The 23,820-nt window shown below is 58.4% G+C and overlaps 1 protein-coding gene across 1 annotated transcript; it reads right to left on the reverse strand.

Moving 5' to 3' along the window:
* Positions 1–3,810: 3,810 nt before the first annotated feature.
* MMP15 (matrix metallopeptidase 15 (membrane-inserted)) lies at positions 3,811–23,814 on the reverse strand. Its single transcript, XM_011971808.1, has 10 exons — positions 23,739–23,814; positions 12,714–12,862; positions 11,953–12,081; positions 9,841–10,148; positions 9,326–9,487; positions 8,152–8,405; positions 7,657–7,795; positions 6,648–6,798; positions 6,381–6,496; positions 3,811–5,003 (listed from the first exon to the last, which is right to left on the reverse strand). Exons 2-10 carry the CDS (start codon positions 12,815–12,817, stop codon positions 4,564–4,566), a joined length of 1,803 nt encoding a protein of 600 aa, XP_011827198.1. The 5' UTR covers positions 12,818–12,862; positions 23,739–23,814; the 3' UTR covers positions 3,811–4,563.
* Between the last annotated feature and the right edge of the window lie 6 nt (positions 23,815–23,820).

The following is a 23,820-nucleotide window of genomic DNA, read 5'->3' on the forward strand; positions in this document are numbered from 1 at the left end:
GCTGGGGCAGGGCAGCCCTGTCCCCAGGGCCCAGTGGGGTGAGGCCTCGGCAGCTGGGAGGGAAGCGGGTGGGACAGGAATGTCCCTCTTCCCAGGCACCTGTCCTCAGGCTGGCCGACCTGTGACCCCATCCCACAGGCAGGAAACGGACACCACCCCAGTGCCTACCAGGTACCTGCACTTAGAGTAGGGATATTGGTAACGAACCATCGAGAGCCGTTCACAAGCCAGGAGCTGTTCTATGTGTTTCTAAGCATCAGCTCCACCAAGCCGCGTGATGGAAGAGGCATGACCACGTGCCCATTGTACCGGTGGGGAATCGGCTCAGAGAGGTGGAGGTACTTGCCCAAGGACGCACCCCCGCGCTGAGAGTGATGGAGCCGTGGTCAGCGTCTGGGTGCCTGGAACAAGGGGCAGGCTGGGCTCAGAGCTGAGGAGATCCTTGTGCTGTGGAGCCAGAGGCAGAAGGAAACAACCACCTTGAGGAAAGCAGGCGGAATCTGGGATGGGGAAGCCACACCCTGGGCCTTGAAGGGTCTATGCCATTTGCACTGGAAGAGATGTACAGGGAAAAGTTTTCCAGGGGAGGGAACAGCGTAAGGAAAGGCATAGAGGCAGGCAAGTGCAGGGGACATTTGAGACAGGGTGAGAAGCCTGGCAGGGGCCTCTGCCAACACTTTGTGGGTCATGAGGCCACTTGAGAAGTCAGCTGAGGGTGGAACTGCTGCATCTTGAAAGTGCTGTGAGGCTGAAAATCCCCGGCATTTACCAAGGTAGCCGAGGGGGGCTGTCCCCTACCTCCCTGTGTGGTTTCTCAAATTGTCAAGGGTAAGGAGGAAAGTCTGGGAGCCAAAGTTCCCTGAGGCAGGGCTGGAGGGTGTGGAGGGGCTCCTCTGGGACCTACACGCAGGACCCCGTGTGGCCTGGGCACTGTGGATGCGCAGGAAGCCGGCATTCCTTCCCGTGAGCCCGAGGAGAATGGCCTCTGTGTGGGCCACAACAAAAAGGCTTTTCTGCCAAGTTGAAGGGGGAGGAAGCAGCCAATTCAGCCCCTGCCCCAGCCTGAAAGAAGGCTCTGTTGGTGGCCCTGGGGTCTTCGATGCATAGAATGTGCGAGGAGGAAGGCTGATGGGCAGGGGCCACCTTGCCCCTGTCCCGATGCTGCGGCAGCACCAGGGTCGGGTAGAGCTGGGCTGCGGTACAAGTTAGTCCAGCTGGGTCCTAAGGGCATGGCCATTTCCTAGCTGTGTGACGTTGGCCAAGTCACTTCACCTCTCTGAGCCTCTGTTCTCCTGAGTAAAATGTAGATGGGAAACTTGTGAGCCTTAGGGTCACAATCACATATTTAGCACGTGCCTGGTGCCAGGCCCTGTTGCCAACACCTTGCAGCCACCCAGCATCCTCTGTCCACCTCCCACAGGCTGCAGCATCAGGGCTCAGGCACCGGATGTTTAAGACTCTAAAACTCCAAGCTGTGCAAATGCAGGGGAAAAAAAGTTATAAGGAAACATGTCAAATCATGTCAAATTGTCAACACAGGCTGGGAGATTATGGCGACTGAGACTTTTCTTCTTTTTGCTTATCATTAATGTCTCAGTTTATGCAGCTGGGAATTAGTAAAAATGTAAAGGAAAAATGGCTGCTGAGGGAATGGGGGCTGCGAGGGGCCCAAGGTGAGTTTAGGTTACAGTCACCTTAAAAAACAAACAAAAAAACAATTTAAAGATGCAGGCTCCTGTTTAATCCTGGGTAGAAGGGACGGGGGTTAGGCCTCAGGCAGGCCTGGGCTCCGGACTCTCTGGACGTGGGGGGAGACAGGGCCTAGCTGCCCTGCCCACCCCTCCTCATGCAAAGCCCCCTGTAAGGATAGATAGGGCTCTTGGATGGGCCGTGCCTTCAGCCACTGGACCTCTAAGATTTTAGCAGCGAGCAAGAGGGAGGAAGACTCATTAGGCAGTTTATTAGGCAGTTTCCTGAGGAGCTGAGGCCTCTGCCAACTCTCTCCGCTGTCCTTGGCTGTGAGGAAGGGCTTGACTCAAGGCCTTTCAAACTCTCCTCTCATCCCTGGGCCCCCACACTGCCCTCCACCTGCCTGGTGACCTCTGGGCTTTTGGGGGACCCTAGGGACTCAGGGGACCTGGAGGGACCCTGTGGCTTCTGCCACAGGAAAGCTGACAAGATGGCAGCTGCTTGGAATCCCCCCTGCTGCTGCCAAGGCCCCTGTGGTGGGGGAGCTCACCGGCTGTTTCCTAGATGAGCCTGAGAGAGAGGCCTTCGAGGTTTCCAAGGGCCAGCACTTCCTATTCTCCTCAGCCAGTTTCAACACAAAGAGAGGAAGGGGCAGGATGGGATGGGACCGGTTGTGGGTGTGGGGGCTGGGCCTGGAACAGGAGGAAGGACCCTGCCTGAGGACTTGCAGAGGCCTGGCCTGCTCCATGGTGGGGGTGCGACCCCTACTGCGGCAAATCATCACATTCCTGGGGGCCCAGGCTAGTACCTAAGAGGCCTGGCCAAGAGCATGGATGTGGGGGCTAAGGAGGACCTCCCGGGTCCACAGCCATGCTCAGACTCAAGGGACCGTGACGCCTCAGTCTCCTGCCCTCCTGGGGTATCACTTGCACCCTGCACAGGCCTGGGTGGGATTTTCTGCTTCTCAAAGATGAAAGGGCAGGTCTTGGGTGTCTGCCACTCTGAGCAGCATGTGTGGGGAAGGGAACTTTTGGAATCAAAGTGGCACCATTTCCTATCCCTCTCTGTGCCCGGCTCTGGGCTCCCGTTAGTATTCAGAACCCAGCCTGGGAGGCCTGGCCTGGCTCTTCCTCCACTCCTAGATGGGAAGGGCTTGTGGCAAACTGGGTTGTCTTCTCAGCAGGAACAAACAGCAAACTAACTCCATGCTCCCTCCTGCCCCACCCCGGCAGGGTGACCCCAGGTGCCCTGCCTCTCCCTTTTCTGGACTCTTGAGGGCAGCCCTAAGCTCTGCCCCTCCCAGGGCCTAGTTTCCAAGGGCCATTGGGAAGGAGCCCCCACGGAATTGGAACAAGGTCTCCTTGGCACTGAGGTCAAGCCCCCTAACCCTAGCAAGGGCTGGACCCCCACCACCTGCACGCCCTTCCAGCTGGAGGCTCCAGCCCAAGGCCTTACAAACAAGAACACACTTGCCAGCTGTACAATTTACTCAGTGCACATTATTTACAGAAATCAATGTATGGGGGTGGACACGAAACCCCCGCAGCCCCACCCCTTGGCTGGCTCTCCGGTTCTGCAGGGGGCAGAAGCTGCCGGACCCGCACTTGGTGCCAGTGCACGAGAAACCACTTGCAGAGGCCAGCTGAACCCTTCGCCCCCAAAGCGCCTCGGGGATCCTGGGTGGCAGACCCCACTCGCTCAGGGCCATGGGGAAGCAGAGCCAGCTGTACAGTACCATTTCCCACAGCAGCCACAGCCTCCTGCTTGCTTTGGGAAGGAAAAGAGGAAGGAGGCATCTCTGTCCTCAGGGCTGAACCCCGGAGGAGGGCAGCCTCAGGCCACAATGGGCTCCTTAGTGGGGTTCACAGTCTGATGCGTGGCTGGCCTATCCCCACCAGTGTCTCTCCTCCCAGGACCCTGCGGGCACAGGGAGCTGGGAGGAACTCCGCATGCCCAGTGCCTGGCACTGTGGGCACCCAAAAGGTGGGCACCCATTCACGGCCATCCACTGCCCAGGCCTAGGCACCCGTCAGCCCCCTCTCCCTGGGGCTCAGGACACTGGCAGCTGAAGCCTGAGGGAGCTGGAGCTTAGGCCCCTGAGGCTGGTGGTGTGAGTGGGAGAGGGAGGCATCTCTGCTAGGGGCGAGGCTGCTGCTACCCCGGGGAGAGGGGCCTTGGCATACTCCCTTTGGTCCGTGGTGAGGCAGGCCCAGGGCCCTTTCTCCAGAGAGGGAAGGAGGTGTGGGCCCAAGGGGAGGTGGGAGCTGGGAGTTGCTGCTGGGGGTGGGCTGGGTTCTCAGGCACAAGGAGCCAGGGTCGCTGAGGCTGTCAGAAGTGGATTGGGAAGGAACCAAGCCTCAACACAGGCTCAGGGGCCACGGCCCACCTCCCTTCCAGGTCCCCTTCGGCCTGGGGCTGCCCCTGGGTGGAAAGCTCTTCCTCAGGCCCAGAGAGACTCACTTGGGAGGGAGCGGACCAGGGGGGCCAGCCAGTCTCCAACTGGGTAAAGAGTCTGCAGTTACGGCCCGGGGCTCAGGCTGAGGAGGGGCTACTCTTCCAATGTGGGCCTCTGCCCCTCTGCTCCCCTAGCTGTGGCCAAGCCAGAGGACGATAGGGGCCTAATTCCCTGTCTGGAGCAGAACTACAGTTAGAAAATTCTAAACACCCTTCCCCGGTCGGGGAAACAGAAACAAATGGTCAAGTAAGGTGCCAAAAACAAAACAAAACAAACACCTGGGCATAAATAATGAGGGCGGGGCAGACAGGGTGTGTGAGGGCTGAGAGGGGCCCCTACCTGGGGGCGGAGGGAGCCCCTGGGAGCCATCTCAAAACCACAGGTGCCCCCTGAGCACCGTGAGCAGGAGCGCCGGGGGGTCAGACCCACTCCTGCAGCGAGCGCTTGCAGTACAGCAGCACGCGTGGCGCACCCTTGCGCTGCATCTGCACAAGCGCATATGTGAGGCCCAGGACGCAGAGCAGCAGCAGCAGTGGCACCAGCACCATCACCACGTTCACCGTCCGTGCCACCTCCTCCATCTGCACCACCACGCGGCTGCCCCCGTCCTTGTTGGCCCCAGCCCCAGAGTCCCCATCCCCATCCTCCATGTTGCTCTCTGCGCTGTCCACCCCGGGCTCTGTGCCCCCGTGGGGGTTGAAGGGCGGCCGGGCCACGTCGGGCCACCGGGGGCCTGGCTCCACGTGCTCCTGGCAGCCCATGAAATCCCGCAGGATGGACTTGGGGTAGCCGGGCTCCATCCGCAGGCGCTCATTGTCGAATTTCCAGTATTTGGTGCCCTTGTAGAAGTAGGTGTAGGCTGTGGGGGCAAGGAGGCCAGAGTGGCTTCAGGTCGAGCCCAACCACCAGTGAGACCATCAAAGGCCAGGACATGCCGAGGGCTTCAAAACGCCCTTCTTGTCATTTGCTTCCCTGGGCATTTTCAAATCTTCCCTTTCTCAACTTGGAGGAGCCAGACTGAGGCTCAGAGGGTTTTGGGCCGAGGGCACGACTAGAATCCTGGGCTTCCTGACCAGACTGACATTAGCTGGGGTAGGGCCTGGAAGGGTCCTACAGCCTGCTGGGTTGGGTGCTGCAGTAAGGGATCCTGCTGCCCCTTGCCAGAACTGGTTTCACCTCATACCAGAGGTTCAGGGTCTTGCTCAAGGCCACACAGCACCCCACAGTTGTTCTAGAGCGGAAGGAACCTGGTGCTGCCTTGGGCTGGCTCTCTGACCTTGGACACCTTGCCAGCATCCCATCAACACCAGGCAGGGTCAGGTTTCAATCAAGGGGTGAGCAAAAGAGATCAGAGCAGCTGCATAGTGCCAAGCTCACATACAGAAGCTGTGTAACGGGCCTGAGCACTGGCGAAGCAGACAGGGTCCCCCCTGAGTCACCCAAGCTGAAGTGTAGTGGTGCAATCACGGCCCACTGCAGCCTTGACCTCCCAGACTCAAGCGATCCTCCCACCGCAGGCTCCTAAATAACTGAGACTATAGGTGCAAGCCACCACACCTGGCCGATTTAAAAAATTTTTTTTGTAGAGATCGAGTCTCACTATGTTATCCAGGCTGGTCTCGAACTCCTGGACTCAAGCGATCCTCTCGCATCGGCCTCTCCAAGAGCTGGGATTACAGGTGTGAGCCACTACACCTGGCTGATTTTTCTTAAATGCACTAGAGACCTTGCTAGAGAAATAGAAGAGGCACAGCTCTCTGTCTCTCGGTTATAATGACAGAGACAGGGCTTTCCTTCTAGGCAGATGAGCGATGCCCTGGGAGGATTTTCACCCCTAACACTCTGAGCCAAGCCTGCCCCACTCAGGCTCAAGGCTCCCCTGGGATTGCCTGGGGGCGGCTGGACTCTGTGGGCATCAGGGCAGTTCCGAGCTGCAGCTCCGGATGCAGGCAGAACTGGCCTGGAATCCTGACTCCATACCGTCCTGGCTGTGGGATTTGGGCACTCTGCTCAAGCTCTCTGGTTTATTAGTTTGCCTGTATATAAAAAGGGAATTTTAACCACGCGGGAAGGACCGGGGTGTCAAGCTAGATAAGCTCCCAGCCCAGAGCGTGACACAGCGTGTCCCCCATACACACCATCATAGTGCCAGGTGACCGTGGGCAAGCCCTGCCCCATGGTGTGTGTAGCAGGGGTTATTAGGTGCTGGGCAAACTGGGAGGGGCTGGCCAGGTACCTGCATCATTGCTCAGGAAGGCCCCTTTAGGGGAGGCAGGGATCCCCTGCCAGATACTGATGGACTTGGGGTAGCCAGGGTCTCCACGCTGTGTCTCCTCGTTGAAGCGCCAGTACCTGCGACCAAAAGCACCAGGCTGTGGACCTAGAGACCCTGCTTGGGCCAGGACCCATTCCCCACAGGCAGTGGATTCTTTCTGGGTAGGCCTGAGGTTGAGGGGGGCCTAGCCGGGGCCTTCTCCCCTTAGGGGAGGGGTACACTGCTCACCTGTCCTCTTGGAAGAAGAAAGTGTGGCCTGTGGGCTCCCACCAGATGGCTGTGTCGATGCGGTCATAGGGGATGCCCAGGCCATAGCTGGTCAGCGGCTGTGGGTAGCCAGGCTCCAGGTTGGCTTCTCGAAAGAGCCAGTAGCGGTCACCTGCAGGAGAGGTGGGAGGCAAAGTGAGGACAGGCCTGGGGCTAAGGGGTGTGTGTGGGAAAAGAATGAAAGAATGCTCTTCTGGGCCCACAAATCCATTCATATCCACTGCTGTCCCCCTAAGGCACACAAAATCACACTCACACCCCTCTACATATCCATGACAACATACAATGCAGTCACCCGCACATCACATGCCGCACTCACGGACACCTGAGGCACACTTGTTCCCATGAGCAAGTCACCCGCTCACACCCGTACATGCCACACGCCACCCACCCCCACACATATAGTTCTTGCATGGGGAGGGGGCTGCCTGGTCTCTGGGTCTGGGGGCTGTGTCCCTGGAGCACACTCGCAGCCCTCAGTGTGTGGCCCAGCGCTCCCTGCTTTTAGTATGGGGCAGCCCTGTCCTCATGCCTTGCTCATGCCTCGCTGAAGCTCAGGGCAGTGGGGTTAGAGCCCCAGCGGACCCACCACGGGGCGCTGCCCTGCAAGACCTTGTCTCTGCAGACAGACCACAGAAATCCGGCCCCGGAGTGGGCTGGGGGCACCTGTTCTTATGAGGATGGGGCTGCTGGAGGCAAAGAGGCAAGGACAGAGGGAAGCAGGGCTGAGCCCTGTGCTGCACGAGGTGGCCAGGTACTTCCGGGTCGTAGGTCCAACTCTGCCCCCGGCCTCTATCTTCCTCCCGTCCCCACCTTGCTGCTGTGTCCCCATCCTCCCAGAGTGAGCCCACAGTTGGGGCACAGGACCAGACATGCAACGCAGCCCTTCACCTCATCTTCCCTCGGGTCCAGCAGGGTCAGAGGTCATGGCAGGAAGGGTGCCCAGCCCCCTAACCCTACCCCTGCTCACCTTTGAAGAAGACAAAACGACCGTCTTGGCGCTCGTAGGCAGCGCTGATGTCACTAGGCAGACCACGCCAGAAGTGCCCAATGGGCATGGGATAGTTGTCCAGGACGCGGTTGTGCCGGACTCGCCAGAACCAGCGGCCCTGGGGAGGGCACGGTGTGAGCAGGCAGCACAGGCAAGCTGCTTCGGCCAAGAGGTGCCATCCTCATACCACCCCTTCCCAGGTGAGGGTGGGCCCAGGGAGAGGACACTGAGATACTGAGGCAGGCAGTGGCTTGGAAACTCAGGGCTGCACAGAAACAGCCCTGAGCTGGGGAGCTGGCACTAGGGCTTGCTATGTGACCCTGGACAAGTCCCTCAACCTCTCAGGCTGGATTCCGCCTCGTCTAGAGCTGAGGGCTTAATGGCTCCCCAGGTCCTGCTGAGTGAGGGTGGGACAGGGGGCCCAGAGCAGCCAGCGAAAAGGCTCAGGGACAGGCATGGGAGGCAGGGCCAGACCTTGAACACGAACATCTCCCCGCGAAGCATGGCCACTGTGTCAAAGTCCCCGTCGCAGATGTTGGGGCCATACTGGTCGGGCCGCTCTGTGGCTCGGGGCTGGGCTGGGGGGCCCGGCTTTGGGGGCCGCTCTGGCTTCCCACCTGGGGGTGGTGGCTGGGGAGGCCGGGGCGGCCGGTGGTCGGGCCGGCCTGGCCGCCGTGGCGTCACAGTGGGGAGAGGCTGGGTGGGCTGTGGTTGACCGTCTGGGGTACCTGCAGAGAGGCGGTCTGTTCAGAAGTGAGGTCTGTGTTCCTACTCAGAATCCTGGGCCCCAGGCACCCTGCACAGGCCCACCCAGGTGGAAAGTAAAATCCTGTCCAGCTACAGCAGACCCCTCCCCAACACCTGCCTCCATCCTCGGTGGGACCTGGGTCCTCCTCCTTCTAGCCCCACCTCGACCTCCCCACACTGACCTTGCGTCACTGTGCTCCTGAGGGTGTCTGCCTGCATGTCCCCTTGGGGACATTCCCCTTGGGATGCCAGCCTGCTCCAGCAGAGGCTCCAGGCCCTGGCTTCAGGCGTTTTGGACTCTGCATTTCCAAGTTGCTGGGGATGCAGCAAGGGGTGCCCATCAAGTGCCCAGCATGGCAGGAGCTGCCGGCCCCGAGCAGGGCTCGGTGTGAGCACAGGGTGCAGGCCCACTGAACTGGCCCAGGGGACCTCACTGCTGGAGACTTTCTCGGGTGGGCCCTGGGTGGGGGGTGGCACTTCCTCAAAGCCACTGGGAAGTGATAAACTGGCAACACTGTGAACAGAGCTGTGACAGGCTCAGGCTGGAAGTGACGGTGGGAGGGGGCGGGTCCTGGGATCCCCGAGGCACTTGTGGTCTAGTAAGAATACTGCCAAGGGTAAGGAGAGGAGGGTCATGAGGAACAATGGTGCCACCTGTGTCCCTTCAAGGCCTCTAGCCTGCAGCCACAGCCTCGAGTGAGGGCCAGGCCGCTGGAGGCAGTCAGCTCTGGGTTTCACTTCCAGCACCACCATTTATTCCCCAAATGATGTGGGCAAGTCACGAATCCTCACTGGGCTTTGGGTTTCTCATCTACAAAATGGGGATGGCAGTAATGCCTACTCCTCATTGGGCAGGGACTTGAGAGCGGCATGCAGAGCCTGCTGGTAACAGCCCACGCACCGTAGAGCTGCTGGATGCCACGGAGATCATCCTCGGGCAGCTTGAAGTTGTCCACGTCCTTCCACTGGTAGAACGGCGCCATGATGGCATTGGGGTTGCTGGAGTGCTCCAGCCCCAGCGCGTGGCCCAGCTCATGCACTGCCACCAGGAAGAGGTTGTTTCCTTTCGGGGACAGGAGGAGGCAGCACAGTCAGCTCTGGCCAGTCCCAGGACCTAACCACCCCGGACCCTCCAGGCTGAGGCTGCCAGAGAGCCTGCCCTTGCTTCCCTCTTGGAAGAGGCTGAGCTCTTTTGGTCTACAACAACCCTCTCTGAGAAATGGGTACAATCATCCTTTCTTGCCTCCCCTTGGAGATGGTGGGACAACAGACTGAAATCGAGTGTAGTGATCCGGAGACAAACACAGGGGAACTCTCTCCTCCCAGCTCCGCAGCTGCTGAACCCACTCAGCAGGGCACTGTTGCCCAGCTCTGGCGCTACCTGCCCTGCCCCCAACCCTGGCTAGCTGTCCTCACCATGCAGGTCAGTGCTGGAGAAGGTCCAGGGCTCATCTGCGTCAAAATGGGTGTCCCCGCCCAGGCCGGGGCCAGGGAAATAGGCGTGGGCCAGAAAGCCACCGGTGCCGTCAAACGGCGAGCTGTCGCCGTGGAAGCCAGAGGCAAAGAGTACCATGATGTCGGCCTCCTTCTGCCGCCGCAGCCGGATGTCCTCATAGGGCACCTCCTGGAAGACCAGGGGTGTGGCCTGCTCCCACACGCGGAAGGCCCTGCGCACCGCCTCCATCGAGTGGTACCAGCCCAGCTTCTCCGTGTAGTTCTGGATGCTGGGGGTGGGTGGGAGAGGAGTGAGCGGATACAGGGCCAAGGGCCTACTGTCCTCTGCTGGCATGTTCCCAAGAGGGCACGCAAGGTCACCAACAAGCCCGTTAGTATCAATTGGCAGTTTGCTTTGATGTAAATCATAATTTGAATTTGTCAAATCCAGGAGATTATGAAGATATCATTAAATTAAGATTGCACTATGGCAAATAAACTAATTTTAAGTAAGAGAGACATTAAGTAAACTAAAATACAGGTACTGTGTGGCTGGGGGAAAGATCTAGAAAATGGGATGCAAATGGGTGAGGTTTGGGAAACACAGGCTGAGCAGTTCTGAATGTTGAGCTCCAGGGTCAGACAGACCTGAGTTCAAGGCCTGGCTCTAACAGTATCTGTGTGACCTTGGGTAAGTAACTTAGTCTATTTCCAACTTCTTTCTTTTTTTTTTTTTGAGATGGAGTCTTGCTCTGTCACCCAGGCTGGAGTACAGTGGCACGATCTTGGCTCACTGCAACCTCCGCCTCCCAGGTTCAAGGGATTCTCCTGCCTCAGCCTCCTGAGTAGCTGGGACTACAGGCACATGCCACCACACACAGCTAATTTTGTATTTTTAGTAGAGATGGGGTTTCACCATGTTGGTCAGGCTGGTCTTGAACTCCTGACCTAGTGATCCGCCTGCCTCGGCCTCTCAAAGTGCTGAGATTACAGGCATGAGCCACTGGACCTGGCCTTCTTTTTTTTTTTTTTTGAGATAGAGTTTTGCTCTTGTTGCCCAGGCTGGAGTGCAGTGGTACGATCTCAGCTCACTGCAACCTCTGCCTCCTGGGTTCAAGCGAGTCTCCTACCTCAGACTCCTGAGTAGCTGGGATCTCGAGTAGCTGGGATTACACCACCACACTTGGCTAATTTTGTATTTTTAGTAGAGACCGGGCTTTTCCATGTTGGTCAGGCTGATCTTGAACTCCCGACCTCAGGTGATCCACTGGCCTTAGCCTCCCAAAGTGCTGGGATTACAGGCGTGAGCCACTGTGCCTGGCCAGTTTCTTTATCTGTTAAGTTAGAAAAGTGTGTGTGTGTGTGTGTGTGTGTTACTTTCTTCACAGGGTTCCAGTGAGGATTAGAGGAAGTAAGCTGTAGCCAGAGCCTGCATTTGATGAAGTATGGCGAAGCCTGCTCTTACGCATATAAATCACTTTCAGCTCTGTGTGCTAGAGAGACTTCCATTAAACCTGAAGGGAATATTTTAGTTGGTTGTACCTTGAATTCACTCTCGGGGCTTGAGGTCTAAGTGACCATAGGAGCCACTCTTCCTTGGGAGATGGAATTCAGAGTGGGAACAGAGCCAGACTGGAACAAAAAGGGGAGTCCTTGGGGCAAAATCACATGGCTCAAGGCACACTTGGCTGGGGGCTTTTCTTGCTCAAGGACTCAGCAAAAAGGATGAGGGTCCCTGATCCAAGGATTCTGCAGGCAACTTGCCTGTTCACTTGATGGATGCCTGGATTCCTGCACCCCAGCCATCCTCCACCCCTCGCCGCAGTCTGTGCTGGGGCAGTAGCCCAGCTGTGCCCAGTGAGGCCAGCCCCTGTCTGCAGGGCAGTGGGAGGTGGGGAAGGACAGGGCGGAAGTAGCTTGAAGGGTCCTGACCTTCTCTCAAGGGAGACTGCCTGGCATGTGTGGCTGGTCTCATCAGTGTGGGAGTGGGCTGGTCTGTTGAGGCTGGGTGCCCCGGGATGGGCTCTGGGAAAGGAGGCCTGAGGCTCGGCCTGCCAAGGGGCAGACGCCTCCCTGGGCAGCTGAGCCCCCTACCTGAAGGTCAGATGGTGGTTGTTCCACTTCCTCCCGGTGAGGGCATAGCGCTTCCGCCGCCGCCGCAGATTGGCTTTCACTCGTACCCCGAACTGGTCCGGCACCCCACAGCGGGGCCGCTTCATCCACCTGTGACATGGACACAGAGGGGTGGGCATGGAGCCTCTCCTCCACCCACCTGCCTGTTCTGGTACTGCCACTTCCAGGCTTCCCAGCTGCCCCTCCTATGACATGGTGGGGATGGGGGACTCTCAGCTTCAACTTCCAGTAAAATGGGCAAAATGCCCATATTGGAAGACTGAGTGCCCAGAAGTGGCTCAGTCAAGGTGAGCCCTTCTCTCCTTATCACCCAGTAATGGAGGGTCGCTCAAGACCTTCTGTCCTGGATACGTTATGCCCTGTGCATTCTTTTCAGGGACATGGCTTTAGGTCATGTCACTTGTTAGATTCATAGCCATGCCTAGCTAGGATTTCCCATCCACAGCTCCTGGACTGCACCTCCACACTCCCCTGGCCATGTCAGACATCACTAATCGATCACTGTGCTCCTTACTGCCAAGGCCTGGATTCTGCCCTTGGAGCTTTCTCAACACAAGGCTTTGGGCAGCCACTCCAACCAATGAGAACTGGCATGGAGGACCAAACCATTTGGCATCTCTTATCTAGGCCACTCTTTTCTGGAAACTCCACATGCTGAGCCCTCTAGAACAGGCCAGATGGAGGGCAGGTGTCTGTGGGGTCTGGATGAGGGGGGAACTCACTCCTTGGTCTCTTCGTCGAGCACACCCGTGACTGGGATTCCGTAGAAGCGCTGCATCTCAGCAAGGGCTGAGGCCAAGATCTGGGCGGAACGCATGGTGGACATATGGCGGCTGGGCTGGGGTAGGTAGCCATAGAGCCGCAGCCAGTTCTGCAAAGAAGCCACAACCCCGTCAGCAGGTCCTGGCACTGCTACCTCCAAACATGTACAGCCTGTGCCAACTGCTTCCTACCACCTCCACCACCGCTGCCCTATCTGAGCCGTCATCACCTCCTGTCCAGGTGACCATGTGAGCCTCAGCACCCTCCTCCCTGTCATCTCTCCTCACAAGAGCCAGAACAAAGGCCAGGTCAGATCTGGTCAATCCTCTGCTTAGAACCCTCTGAAGATATCCCATTGCAAAGGAAAAGCCATTTGTACAGGAGCCACAAGGTCCTCACTCTGTCACCCCACCTTAGCCAGCCCTCACAATTCACCCAGCTGGGCACGCTCCTGCCTCAGGCCCTTTGCACTTGCTGCCCCTGCTGCTTGATGCACTCTCCCGCCAGACAACTGTGTGGCTTTCATCCTCATTTTCTTCAGGTCGTTGTTTCCATACCACCTTATCTAAGAGGTGTTCTCTGACATGTTAAAAAGGCCCCATCAGCTATACCCTGCAGCCCCTCCTTCCCCCCATGCTTATCACCCATCTAATGTACTGTATATTTCGATTAGGTGTTTGCTATTTGTCTTCCCCCATTAGGACAGAAGCCGTGTCCACAGTAGCTGACAACTGCACTGGCCCCTCCAGGGTCGGCCCCTACCAGGCCAAGGAGACTGCTGGGGACCCAAAAGGATTGAGGACCTCTTGAGGCCTCACCCTTTGGCACTGCTCCCCAAAGACCTTAAATCTCCTGGAAAGAGTGGACAGATGCAGGTACCCACCCAGGATGGAGGGCGGGATAGAAGCCTGAAGCCCAGGCCCTGGTCAACTACAGTCTTCATTCTCCCTGGGCCCCAGCTTCCTCACCTATAGAATGGGGAACCATGGGCTGTTGAGGGGTGAGGTTTGAGGAAGGCAGCCTTCGAAAAAGCTGGTACACAACAGGTGTGCCCTTCCCTTTCTAGGGCTTGCTTGGCAAGTCTTCTCATCCATCTACCACCCACCCTGCCAGATGTTTCTGAACACCTTCTGTGCCAGCTGGGGGCCACGGGAGGACTAGGCTGAGGCATCCCGGCCTTCAGGAACTTACAGTCTTCCTGGGAGACCCAGCCCACCCAAAAAGCAAGGAACCCACACCCCACGAGTCGCATGGCCAAGCCAGAGGGCAGAGCCAGGCCGAGCTGTGGTAGAGAGGGGGTTCTGCCCTGTCTGCTTCATGTCCTCAAGCCTTCAAGAGCACGGTGACCGCCATGGGAGGCAGTGAGCAGAGACCAGGGGCTGCCCTGGACCTTGGCCACTGCAAGTGTCTGTGTCTGACTTGTCTGGGTCTCTAGGGGTATCCAGAATGAGAAGCCCTTAAGGCCGGCCCTCTGAGTGCTCTGGGAGGTGAGGGCTACACCCCGAGGGCCCAGGGAGCAGGGGAGTAGCTGGACACAGAGGTTGCTTTAGGCTGACAGCTCACATATCTGCCTGCCACCAACCTCACATCTAATACTTCAGGCACTTGCTCTCTCAGTGCCATCCACCAGCCCAGCCCTGGCACCCGGCCAGGTCCCTGGTGTGGCAGGGCAGGCCAGCTCAGCGGTACCCAGGCTGCTGATAGACGGAGCAGCTGCTGAGCCAAGGAAGGCAGCATGGAGAAGCTGCCAGGGTTGCAGACTGGATGCGCGGCCACAGCTTTGAGGCCTCTCAGGACCTGGGAAACAGCCCCAGAGCAATGGGGTGGAAACACGGAGCTGAGAAACCACCACCAGCTCTGGGGACAGGTGGAGCTAGGCAGAGCCTGGATTGGTTATTTCCGAGGTGACTTCACCTCCTTATCTCTCAGTCGGTCATCGGTAAAAGGGGGGTTGCACCAGGACCTGCCGCATCTCCCGGGTTTCTGTGAGGAGGAAATGGGCAGTGCACGCTAGTGCCTGACACGACCCTGGGCAGCAGATGGTGCTCGACACACGTGCAAATGACAGAGACCCAAGGCCTGTGTGGTTGTCCCTGGGGCAGGCAGCCTTCGGCCTCCTTGACCCATCGTCGACCAAGAGGGCTGATGGGTCTGGACTTTCCAAGACTGGTGATGGGCCAGGCTCCACCAGAACCCCAGAGCGGAGGGAGGCAGGAGGCCCCCAGGGCCCCTCCACCAGCACTCCTCACTTCTGGCCCAGGGCGCATTCCCACAGCTCAATAAGATACTGGCAATGTCGTGGGTACCCTCCATGTTCTTCCCAAGCATGGGAAATCTCTCCCAAGGCTCCTGTGCTGGGGGGTGTGGAGTGGCAGATCCACCATCCTTAAAGGACAGTTTCCCTGAAGGTGCTTGGGGAGATCCAGAAGGCGAGGCCATGATGCTCAGCCAGCTCTAACGGCAAAGGGAATGCAGCTGGCTGCCGGCAGATTAGGGCACCTCTACATCACCTATTTGCATACAGTAAAAATATCTCTGGGAGCGCAATCATGGGCCACTGAGGGGCTGATTAGCGGTATCTGCAGAGTGATAGGAGGGGAGGGCGGCGGGAGGATCAGTCTGGGGCCCGGGGGAGGAAAGCGAGGGTGCTGGCCTGTCTGCAGTGAAGAGCTCCAGAGACCAGCAGAGGGGCCCCTTCAACCCCGGGGCCAGTTCAGGGGCTGCCAGGAGGGTCCCAAGGGCACTATGGACCTTCCACACAGAGAAGCAGTATTGAGTTCCAGGAAAGTGAAGAGCTTCCATTTCGCTATCAGCCAAGCTTCAGCCCTCAGTCACCTGGGGTGAAGAGCCAGAGGCTGAGGATGGGGGCACCCCTTGGGCAGTGATTGGGGGAGTTGGGGGGTGGTAGGCAGAAACACAGCCTTGGTGCAGACCAGCCAAACCTCTGGATAACAAGGCGAAGCTGACAGAGCACGCCTAACCAGTGACAGCGTGCTCAGGGTGGCTGAATGCCAAGTGTCCATAAATCTGCCCGGGTGGCAGCAATACCACCCATAGGACTGGGAGCTTCCTCCTTTCCCCAGGGTCCAGGAAGAATTTTCCCGGCACCTTCCTGCTACACTAAGTGGGACAAGTTCGGGAGAACACAGGAGGGAAGAGACAGCAGGGGGCGGGGATGTGAGGGCGGGGCCGGAGGTGCTGCTGCTTCCAGGTGGGCAGTGTGGGGAGCTTGCTGAACCGCTTTGCTGCCACTGGGCAAAAGGCACAGATGAGTCCCCAGGTCACGACTCCCAGTCCCAGTGTTCAAGCCCTTGCTGCTCTCCTGGTAACTGTAAAAACTGTCCCTAATAACAAGGAACCTCTTCCTGCCACCTAGACTCACAGGTGGGGTGAGCCACGTGGGTGAAGCTTTGCTTCTCAGGTGAGGAAACTGAGGCTCAGAAAGTCTGTAAGTGGCAGAGTAGGGTGGGATATGAAGCAGGACTTGTTTCTTCTGCCACCAAGCCCACTGTCCAATGGGAGGGAAGGAGGGCTCTGGGGCCATGAGGGCCCCTCCCCTCTGCAGCTTGGGGTGTGGGCTGCTATGGGGGGCACCGGCCACTGTGGTCCTCTCAGCCATTTCTTTTTTTGAGACGGAGTCTCGCTCTGTCACCCAGGATGGCGTGATCTCAGTTTATTGCAACTTCTGCCTCCTGAGTTCAAGCGATTCTTCTGCCTCAGCCTCCTGAGTAGCCGGGACTGCAGGTGTGCGTCACCACACCCAGCTAATTTTTCTATTTTTGGTAGAGACAGGGTTTCACTATGGTGGCCAGGCTGGTCTCGAGTACCTGACCTCAGGTGATCCGCCCACCTTGGCCTCCCAAATTGCTGGGATTACAGGCTGAGCCACCACACCTAGCCAATTTCTTTCTTGACTTCCAGACCCCATCCCATTAGTATTTATTGACACTTCAGGTGAGTGGCAAGGAGATATGGGGTCACCAGGAGTCAGAAGGGTGGTTCCTGGACCCCGGCACACAGGAGAGGCCATAACCGCAGCACCTGAGTCTGGCATGGGCCAGCCACCCATTCCAGCGTCCAGTGAATGCTCACTGTCACTCCTGAAAGGTAGATTTATGACCATTCCCATGGTACAGACAGCAAGGTTCAGAGATAGTGAGTGCCTCACCCAGGGTCACAGAGCTGACCTGGGCTGGAACTGGGGCTATTGGACCAGGCTGCTTCTGAGGTATCACCAGCTCCTCTTGGCCTCAGGCTGGGGACACTGGGCCTTTCTCAGGAGCAGTGCCCAGCACAGTACGGGGAAGGGTGCCTAATCCTCCCCACACCCAACATCTCCGGCCGGGTCTGGGCGCTGGGCCATCTCAGTCCACCCTCCCCCACAGGCTGCCGAGAGGGTTGGTGTAAGAAGCCGCTAGATCAATACTGTGCAGTGAGCAGCCGCCACGGTGGGGGAGTGGGGGTGGGGTGGGGGAGGGGGCGAGCGTCTGCTGCCGCTGCCCCAGCCGGCCCTTCCAGCTCCTCCAGCACTCAGATCTGTAGAGCTGGCCGGCAGACCCTCCCCCAGGGCCCTTATCAGACCCCAGGAGATAAGGACACTTTCTACTGGGCTCTGCTTTGCCTCTGTCACCCAGGTTCTGTCTGCAATCTGAGCAGACCCAGGCAGAGTTGCCCAGCCAGGCACAAAAGAAGCCTTGTCAAGGCTGCCAGCGATGGATCCGGCCCCCAGACCTTTTGTGGCCTTGTGAGGTCCTCACCATGCCCATCTCCCCTACCCTGCAGTCTTGGTATTGAGGGCTCTAGGGAGCAGGCCAAGGCTGTGCCCAGCTCTGTACTCCCAGCCTCTAGGCACAGAGCCTGTGCTGAATGGGACGAGTCCTAGGACAGCCAGGGAGCTTGCAGAAGGCGGGGTGCACACTCCAGGCCCACAGGGTCCACCTAGATCAGCAGACCTGAGCCAAGAGTCCACTCACCAGCTGGGTGGCCCCAGTACCATAAAGCCCAGCCACCCCCAAGGCCTCCACGGACTACAGCTGGCCAAAAACTCCAGCCTGCATCCTGCAGACAGGGGGCGCTCACCGCCACCCAAGGCAGCCCATTCTCTCTCCAGACAGCAACAACTGTTAGCCCTTCCCCAGGCTGAGCGGAAGCCAGCCCCTGAGGGCCGCCCCTTGGTCCCGACTGCTAGTCCACGTAACAGGCCCCCGGGCAATGGAAGATGGCTAGGATAACTTTGCTGAGCCTTAGTTCCGTCCTCTGCAAAATAGGGCCAAGATCATCACTCCGATCCACCAAGCAGGGTTGAGAGCACCCCCAAGGCCAGTAAAGGAAGGTGGCATGGGCAGGGCGTGGTAGCTCACGCCTGTAATCACAGCACTTCGGGAGGCTGAGGCGGGCAGATAACGAGGTCAGGAGATTGAGACAATCCTGGTTAACACAGTGAAACCCGTCTCTACTAAAAATACAAAAAATTAGCCAGGCGTAGTAGCACGCGCCTGTAATCCCAGCTACTCAGGTGGCTGAGGCAGGAGAATCGCCTGAACCCGGGAGGTGGAGGCTGCAGTGAGCCGAGATTGCTCCATTGCACTCCAGCCTGGGCCACAAGAGCAAGACTCTGTCTCAAAAAAAAAAAAAAAAAAAGGCGGCGTTGAGCCAGGTCCTCCTTGGTGGATTGCCCACTACCTTTAGAGGCAGTATGGTCCACATTTCAGCGCTTCTAGGACACACATGCTTAGTTTGGGCTTAAATCTTCTCCCTCCCATGGGTCTTAAAGCGAGTTGCAGGTGGGGGCTGGGACTCTGGATGGTGGGGAAGTCCAGCAGGAGAAGCAGGAAGGAGGAAGACGTCTTGAGGTCTGACCACTTCTTTACCCAGCAGCCTTCCAGCCTGCCCCACACTCCTTAACTTGGAGGAAAAAACAACCGGGTTCCCTGGCCAGTGGGCGGGGTGAACAGGCCTCTGTCAGCCAGGAGTTTCAGGCCTGGCTGGGGGCCCGGCCTTGGGTCCTCACCTGGAAACCTCCCTGCAGGTGCTGACTCCTAGATGGGGCTGTCCACAGGGTAGAGCTTGGTTGGCTGGACAGATGGGGGCAAGGCTGGGTGGGCCTGGGGACAAAGCTGTGTTTGGCTCACACAGCTCAGGCAGCTCTGGCTCCACCTCAGACACCTCCTTCCCACCTGGATCGGGCCCAGCAGAATTCTGCATGGTGGAACTTCCACAGGATGGCACCCTAGGCTCTGACCTGTAGCCTTTAACCCTGCATGGGGGTTCGGAGCTTGGGTTCCAGGCCAGACTGAGCGGGGTTCAAATCCAAGCTCTGCCACTCCCTGGCTATGGAATGTGGGGGTCGTTTTTCTCGACTCACAGTATTAGTTTTCTCTTTTGTAAATAGAGTAATGACAGCATATACACTTGAAGAGTTAATACAAGGATTAAACGTGAAAATGCTTACAAAACATCCCTAGGCTGTGTCCAGGACAGACACAAATATGTTGAACGTGCTCAAAAATAACACCTGCTGTGCCGGGCGCTGTGCATAGCGTTTAGTGTTTTGCACATAAATGCAATGAATCTCCCCAGTAACTCCATCAAACAGATATACTATTGCTATTCCCTTTTTATAGGAATCCTAAAGTTCATACAGGTTCAGTGACTTGCCCAACAGTAAATGCCATTCACTTCTGTCACTGTGTTTTGCACTATTTTGCCAGGGAGGCTCTGGACACAGGGTGTAGACCGCCGTGTTGTGCACTGTTTTGCACTATGTATCAGGTGCCATGCTCATAAATGCTGAACGTGGAGTTAAGACTCTCACCCCTACAGGGTGACAGTCACTCCTAGGGGAAAGACAAGGCAGTGCCAGTGCCAGTGCCCTGGAGAGGCGATCTAGACCTCGGCCTACATCACCACCAGCCAATGGCAGCAGGATGGGGGGCATCTGCAAGGGCTGGCTAATGGCTGGAACCAGGGGCTCATCCACCTGTCCTCCTCACTGGAGGCTGAGTTGGGTCTCTTACACTTTTTCTTCTATTGCCATGAGGGCCATGGGATTAGGGAAGAGGCATCCCTCTTTGCCTCTGGGATCCGGGTCCAGCTCCATGGCCTCTGGTCTCAGGAATCCCTGGAACCTCTGTCCCACTGTGAAGCAGCCCTATCTGAGCTGTCACTCAGGGCTGTCCAGCCAGATGGTGCCTACTGTGTCTCAGGTCTGGAGTGTTCAGCCGCCTTCAGGGTCCCAGTCCTCACACTCAATGGTGGGCTTCTCCCAGGACCCTCTTTGTAAAGGAGAAAGATACGAGAAGGGTCCGCAACCCCTCCCTGTCTTTACTGACTCAGAAAACACATCTCCAGGACCAAAGCACTGCTCCTGCTGGAGTGTCCAAGCGAGGGAATCACCTAAACCTTGGGATGATATGGAGGATATCCATTCTGATCTGATCTGGAAAGTAGTGGTGCTCACAGCGACCACCACAGCTAGCCTGAGGCAGAGGTCAAACTCCCAGCGGGGCAGAGGTGATGATGGCAGGGAACATCTGGACCAAACAACAAAAGGGCCACAGAGGGACAGCCAGAACAAACCACTTGGCAGGGAGGGGCTTTTCCATGCCTGCAGTGTGGCCATCCTGAGTGGGCATAAGAGACAGCAGTGGGCACTGGGCTTTTGGGGAAAGTCTTCTTTTGGGGGTGGGGATAGCGTGTTATTTCCATGTTGCTCCTCTCCACATTCATGGATATCTTTTAAGTATCGACATCCCGTGGGGTTGGGCAAAGGAGGTTATTTGTGTTCAGAGGTTACGATGGGAAGGTCAGGCCAATACACTGCTCAGACAAGGAGCTTACACTGGGCTGTTCTCTGCAAGGAGACAGATGACTGGCTGGACCTAAGGGCAGTCCCAACTCGGAAACATGGCAAGCGCTGGGTGTGAAAGGCATGGCCCAATGAGATCTAGGTCCTTGGCTGTGCCAATCAGACCAGTTCTCGCTGGGTCTTGACACAGAGCATGGAGAGGAGTGATTTGCTACTAGCAAGAAAACAGAGTAAAAAGCAGAGACAAGAGGGGAGGGGGAGAAGATTTAGCTTCTGTAGATTCCCAATGACAAGGCCCCGCTATTAACCCCCTTTTCTTAGCTGGTGGACAAAGACAGCATCTGTAGTTTTGCTCTGTTAAAAGAAAGAGGAGACCAGTGGGGCCCGCCGGAGCCAGCATGGAAGTACCAGTAGAGACTGAAACGCAGGAAGCCCGAGACTGTGGCTCACCTGAAGGTCGAAATGAGAATTCACGCCGACGCTCCCAATCCCCCACCCCCCCGCCGCCTCATCTGCTCTGTGGCTGGGTAGGGGCTAGGAAGATACTCGTGGGCCTGTTCAGGAAGCGTGGGTGGATCTGTTTTGGTGGTGGTGGCACCACACCTGTGAACTCTGGCAGCCTGAGTCACCTCCACAGAGCAGGCTGAGGGCCTGAATAGTGCCTGGGAGGAGGGGGTAGGGGGAGACAGGTGAGATAAGAGCTCCCCTGGTGAACCTGGAGACTCTCAGCCCTGCAGGGCAGGAACAACAGTGGGCACCTCAGCCAGGTGGGGATCTGGCCCGGAATGACTACAGACTGGGACCGGACATCTAAGGGAGAATGTGGGATAGGGCAGGGCAGCTCAGTGGTGGGCTAGGGCCTGGTGTTTCTCAGTTCCTAGCACATGCCAGGTTCCTTGATGTCTCAGCCTTGCGAAACTCCCGTGGCTTCCACCCTGGGAGGGGAGAGAGGAAGTGGAGAGGGGCTGGCCTTGGCTCAACTGCCAAGCTGCTCCGAGAAGGTCCCAGCCGTGACCCAGCTGGAGGCCTGAAGCTGTGCGGATGCTGGGGTGAGAATGAGAGAGCCAGCCCTTCTCCGAGGAAGGGAGGCTCGACACAGGGTGTAGGCCAGGCCCAGGAGTCTGAGGCCACAGCCTCCTGGCAGATGGGCTGGCTGCTGAGGCCATTTGACTCTTTGGGCCCACATGTGGCCAGACCTGATGGGACTCCAGAAGCAGCCTGTACCCAAAGCCAACTGTAGGAGCTGGGATACTCCACCTGTCTCTAGCCCTCTATCTGCATGGCTGCCAACATTCAGGGCTTCCTAAACCTTCCGGGGTCTCTTCCAGCCACTGCCCAGGTCCAACCAAAGTGTCTCCCCAGGAGTAGGGCTCCAGGACAGTCACAATCTCCAGATCAGGAGCACGGTCTGTGATAATGCAACCACAGCTTCTTCCCTGGCAGCACTGAGCTGTGGGCACTCCCTGAACTGGGGGGCTGGGGTAGGGGTGAGATGGAACCGGAAAAGCAGAAGAGAGAGAGAGTGAAGCCCCCTCCGACTACAGGTCCCTGCACCCCAGAGCAGCTCCTGGCCAGCTAGGGTGCCATTAGCAATGCACAGCCATCAAATTCCATCACTGCTTCCTATGTACAGACACCATCCCTAAGTAAATTAGAAACTCAAGGGTGGGATTATGACTTGAAATTCTTTGGCACTCCAGCCCAGAGTGGCAGGTGGGCCCAAACGGCACTCTCCGCCCAGTACTTGGGTCACTGGCTGAGGGGTAATCCTCACCAACAGGAGCCCCCTAAAACTCCTGCCTGCCTGTGTGAATGGGGTGGGGGGGGGTGGGGGAGGGTGGCCATACTGGGTTGGGGCGGGGCTCCTATCCTGCCTCCTGCCAGGGCCTGGCTCCTTGCAGCTCTCCCTGGCCTGGCCAGGGAGGGAGGACAGAGCAGGTGGGGAACTGGCTGGGAGGTGTAACTCGAGCCCAGGAGGAATTCCCTGCCCTTCCTCTATGCTTTTATTAAAGTAGGGAGGGGAAGGGCAAGCTTCCATCGGAAAAATCTCCCAGGGAGCCCGGGGAGATGGGAAAGCCGCCGTGGGCCAGGGAGGGAGCACCAGCCCAGCTGCAAATAGAAACGGCGCTCCGGCCCGCAGCCCGGGCAGCCCAAGGGCACCAAGGCCTGAGCACCGTGCAGAAGCGGCTCCGGGTAGTTCTGTCTCCCTACTCCCGGCCCAATCCTCTCCCCGCCTATCTGGGGCAGGGAGCAGGTCTTAGAAGTCGGGGAAGAGAGGACCCTGCTCTTGCTCTGGGGCAACAGAGCTGGTGCCTTCAGTGTCCTCGCTCGGGAGACACCATGGAGCTGGGGCGCTGGCTGGACCCGGCTCTACGCCGGGATGCCGCGCCTGGTCACCCGCGGGAGCCATCCACAGCGGGGCCCCAGGAGGGACGCCAAGAGGGCTCCTAGCGAAAAGAGGCGTGGGGTCCACCCTCTCCCACCCGGGGCTTCGACGTAGGGGGGCTGTTGGAAGGAAGCGCTGTGGGAGGCAGGGTCCGTCCTTAGGACCCCGCCCGGGCGTGGCCAGGCTTCCTCGCAAGAGCGCAAGAAAGTAGCCAAAGCGCCCCCGCAACCCGAGTCCGCTGCCTCAGCTGTTTGCACCCATCCCCCCGCATCCCGACCCGCCGTGTGCACCTCGCTATCACCCAGACGAGAGGCTACCTGGGCAGGAGCGCTGTTGCGCAGCTGCCCAGCTCCTGCTCCGCCTGTGGCTGTCCCCGAGAGCAGCCCCCTCCCCACTCGCAAAGAGCGCCACTGCGCGCCAGCCGGGCTCTCGAGGAATCGGCTGCCCTGGAGGGAAGGAAGGAGGGGAGGCAAGGGCTGGGGGCGGCGGAAGCGGCTCCCTGGACACAGGCTGAATGTGGGGGGACCGGGGTGGGGGCTCAGTGCCCAGAACAGGGCTGTACTCGGAGTAGCGGGGAGGCGCGAGCCCTGCGCCCTCCAGGGTTTGGGAAGAGGTGCGCTGCAGAGGGCGAGCTGGGGAGGGGCAGCCTGCCAAGTCCCCTTTCTTCCCCGCCACGGCCCAGAACAGGGGGCGCGTCTCCGCTCCCCCAACCTCCACGTCTCAGGCTGCGGGCGTGGCGCCTCTCTCTCTAAGCCCCCAGCCCGCAGCCAAAGGGCAGGGCGGGGGTCTTACCTCTGCATGGACCTCTGCGTCTTCGGCCGCTACGCCAAGGCCCAGGCAGCCCAGAAGCACCAGGAGCAGCGGCAGCAGTCGC

The sequence above is a fragment of the Mandrillus leucophaeus genome, unplaced genomic scaffold, assembly GCF_000951045.1.
Source record: "Mandrillus leucophaeus isolate KB7577 unplaced genomic scaffold, Mleu.le_1.0 Scaffold125, whole genome shotgun sequence".
NCBI lineage: Eukaryota > Metazoa > Chordata > Mammalia > Primates > Cercopithecidae > Mandrillus > Mandrillus leucophaeus.

What these genes read in the sequence shown, in the direction of transcription:
- MMP15 (XM_011971808.1), bottom strand. Translation starts at nt 12,817, where the DNA reads ATGTCCACCATGCGTTCCGCCCAGATCTTGGCCTCAGCCCTTGCTGAG. An exon ending in GGGAGATGTTCGTGTTCAAG is followed by an intron (nt 7,796 to 8,151) that starts GTCTGGCCCTGC and finishes TGCCCTCCCCAG; the next exon opens with GGCCGCTGGTTCTGGCGAGT. An exon ending in TCGTTTTGTCTTCTTCAAAG is followed by an intron (nt 6,799 to 7,656) that starts GTGAGCAGGGGT and finishes CCTCTCCTGCAG; the next exon opens with GTGACCGCTACTGGCTCTTT.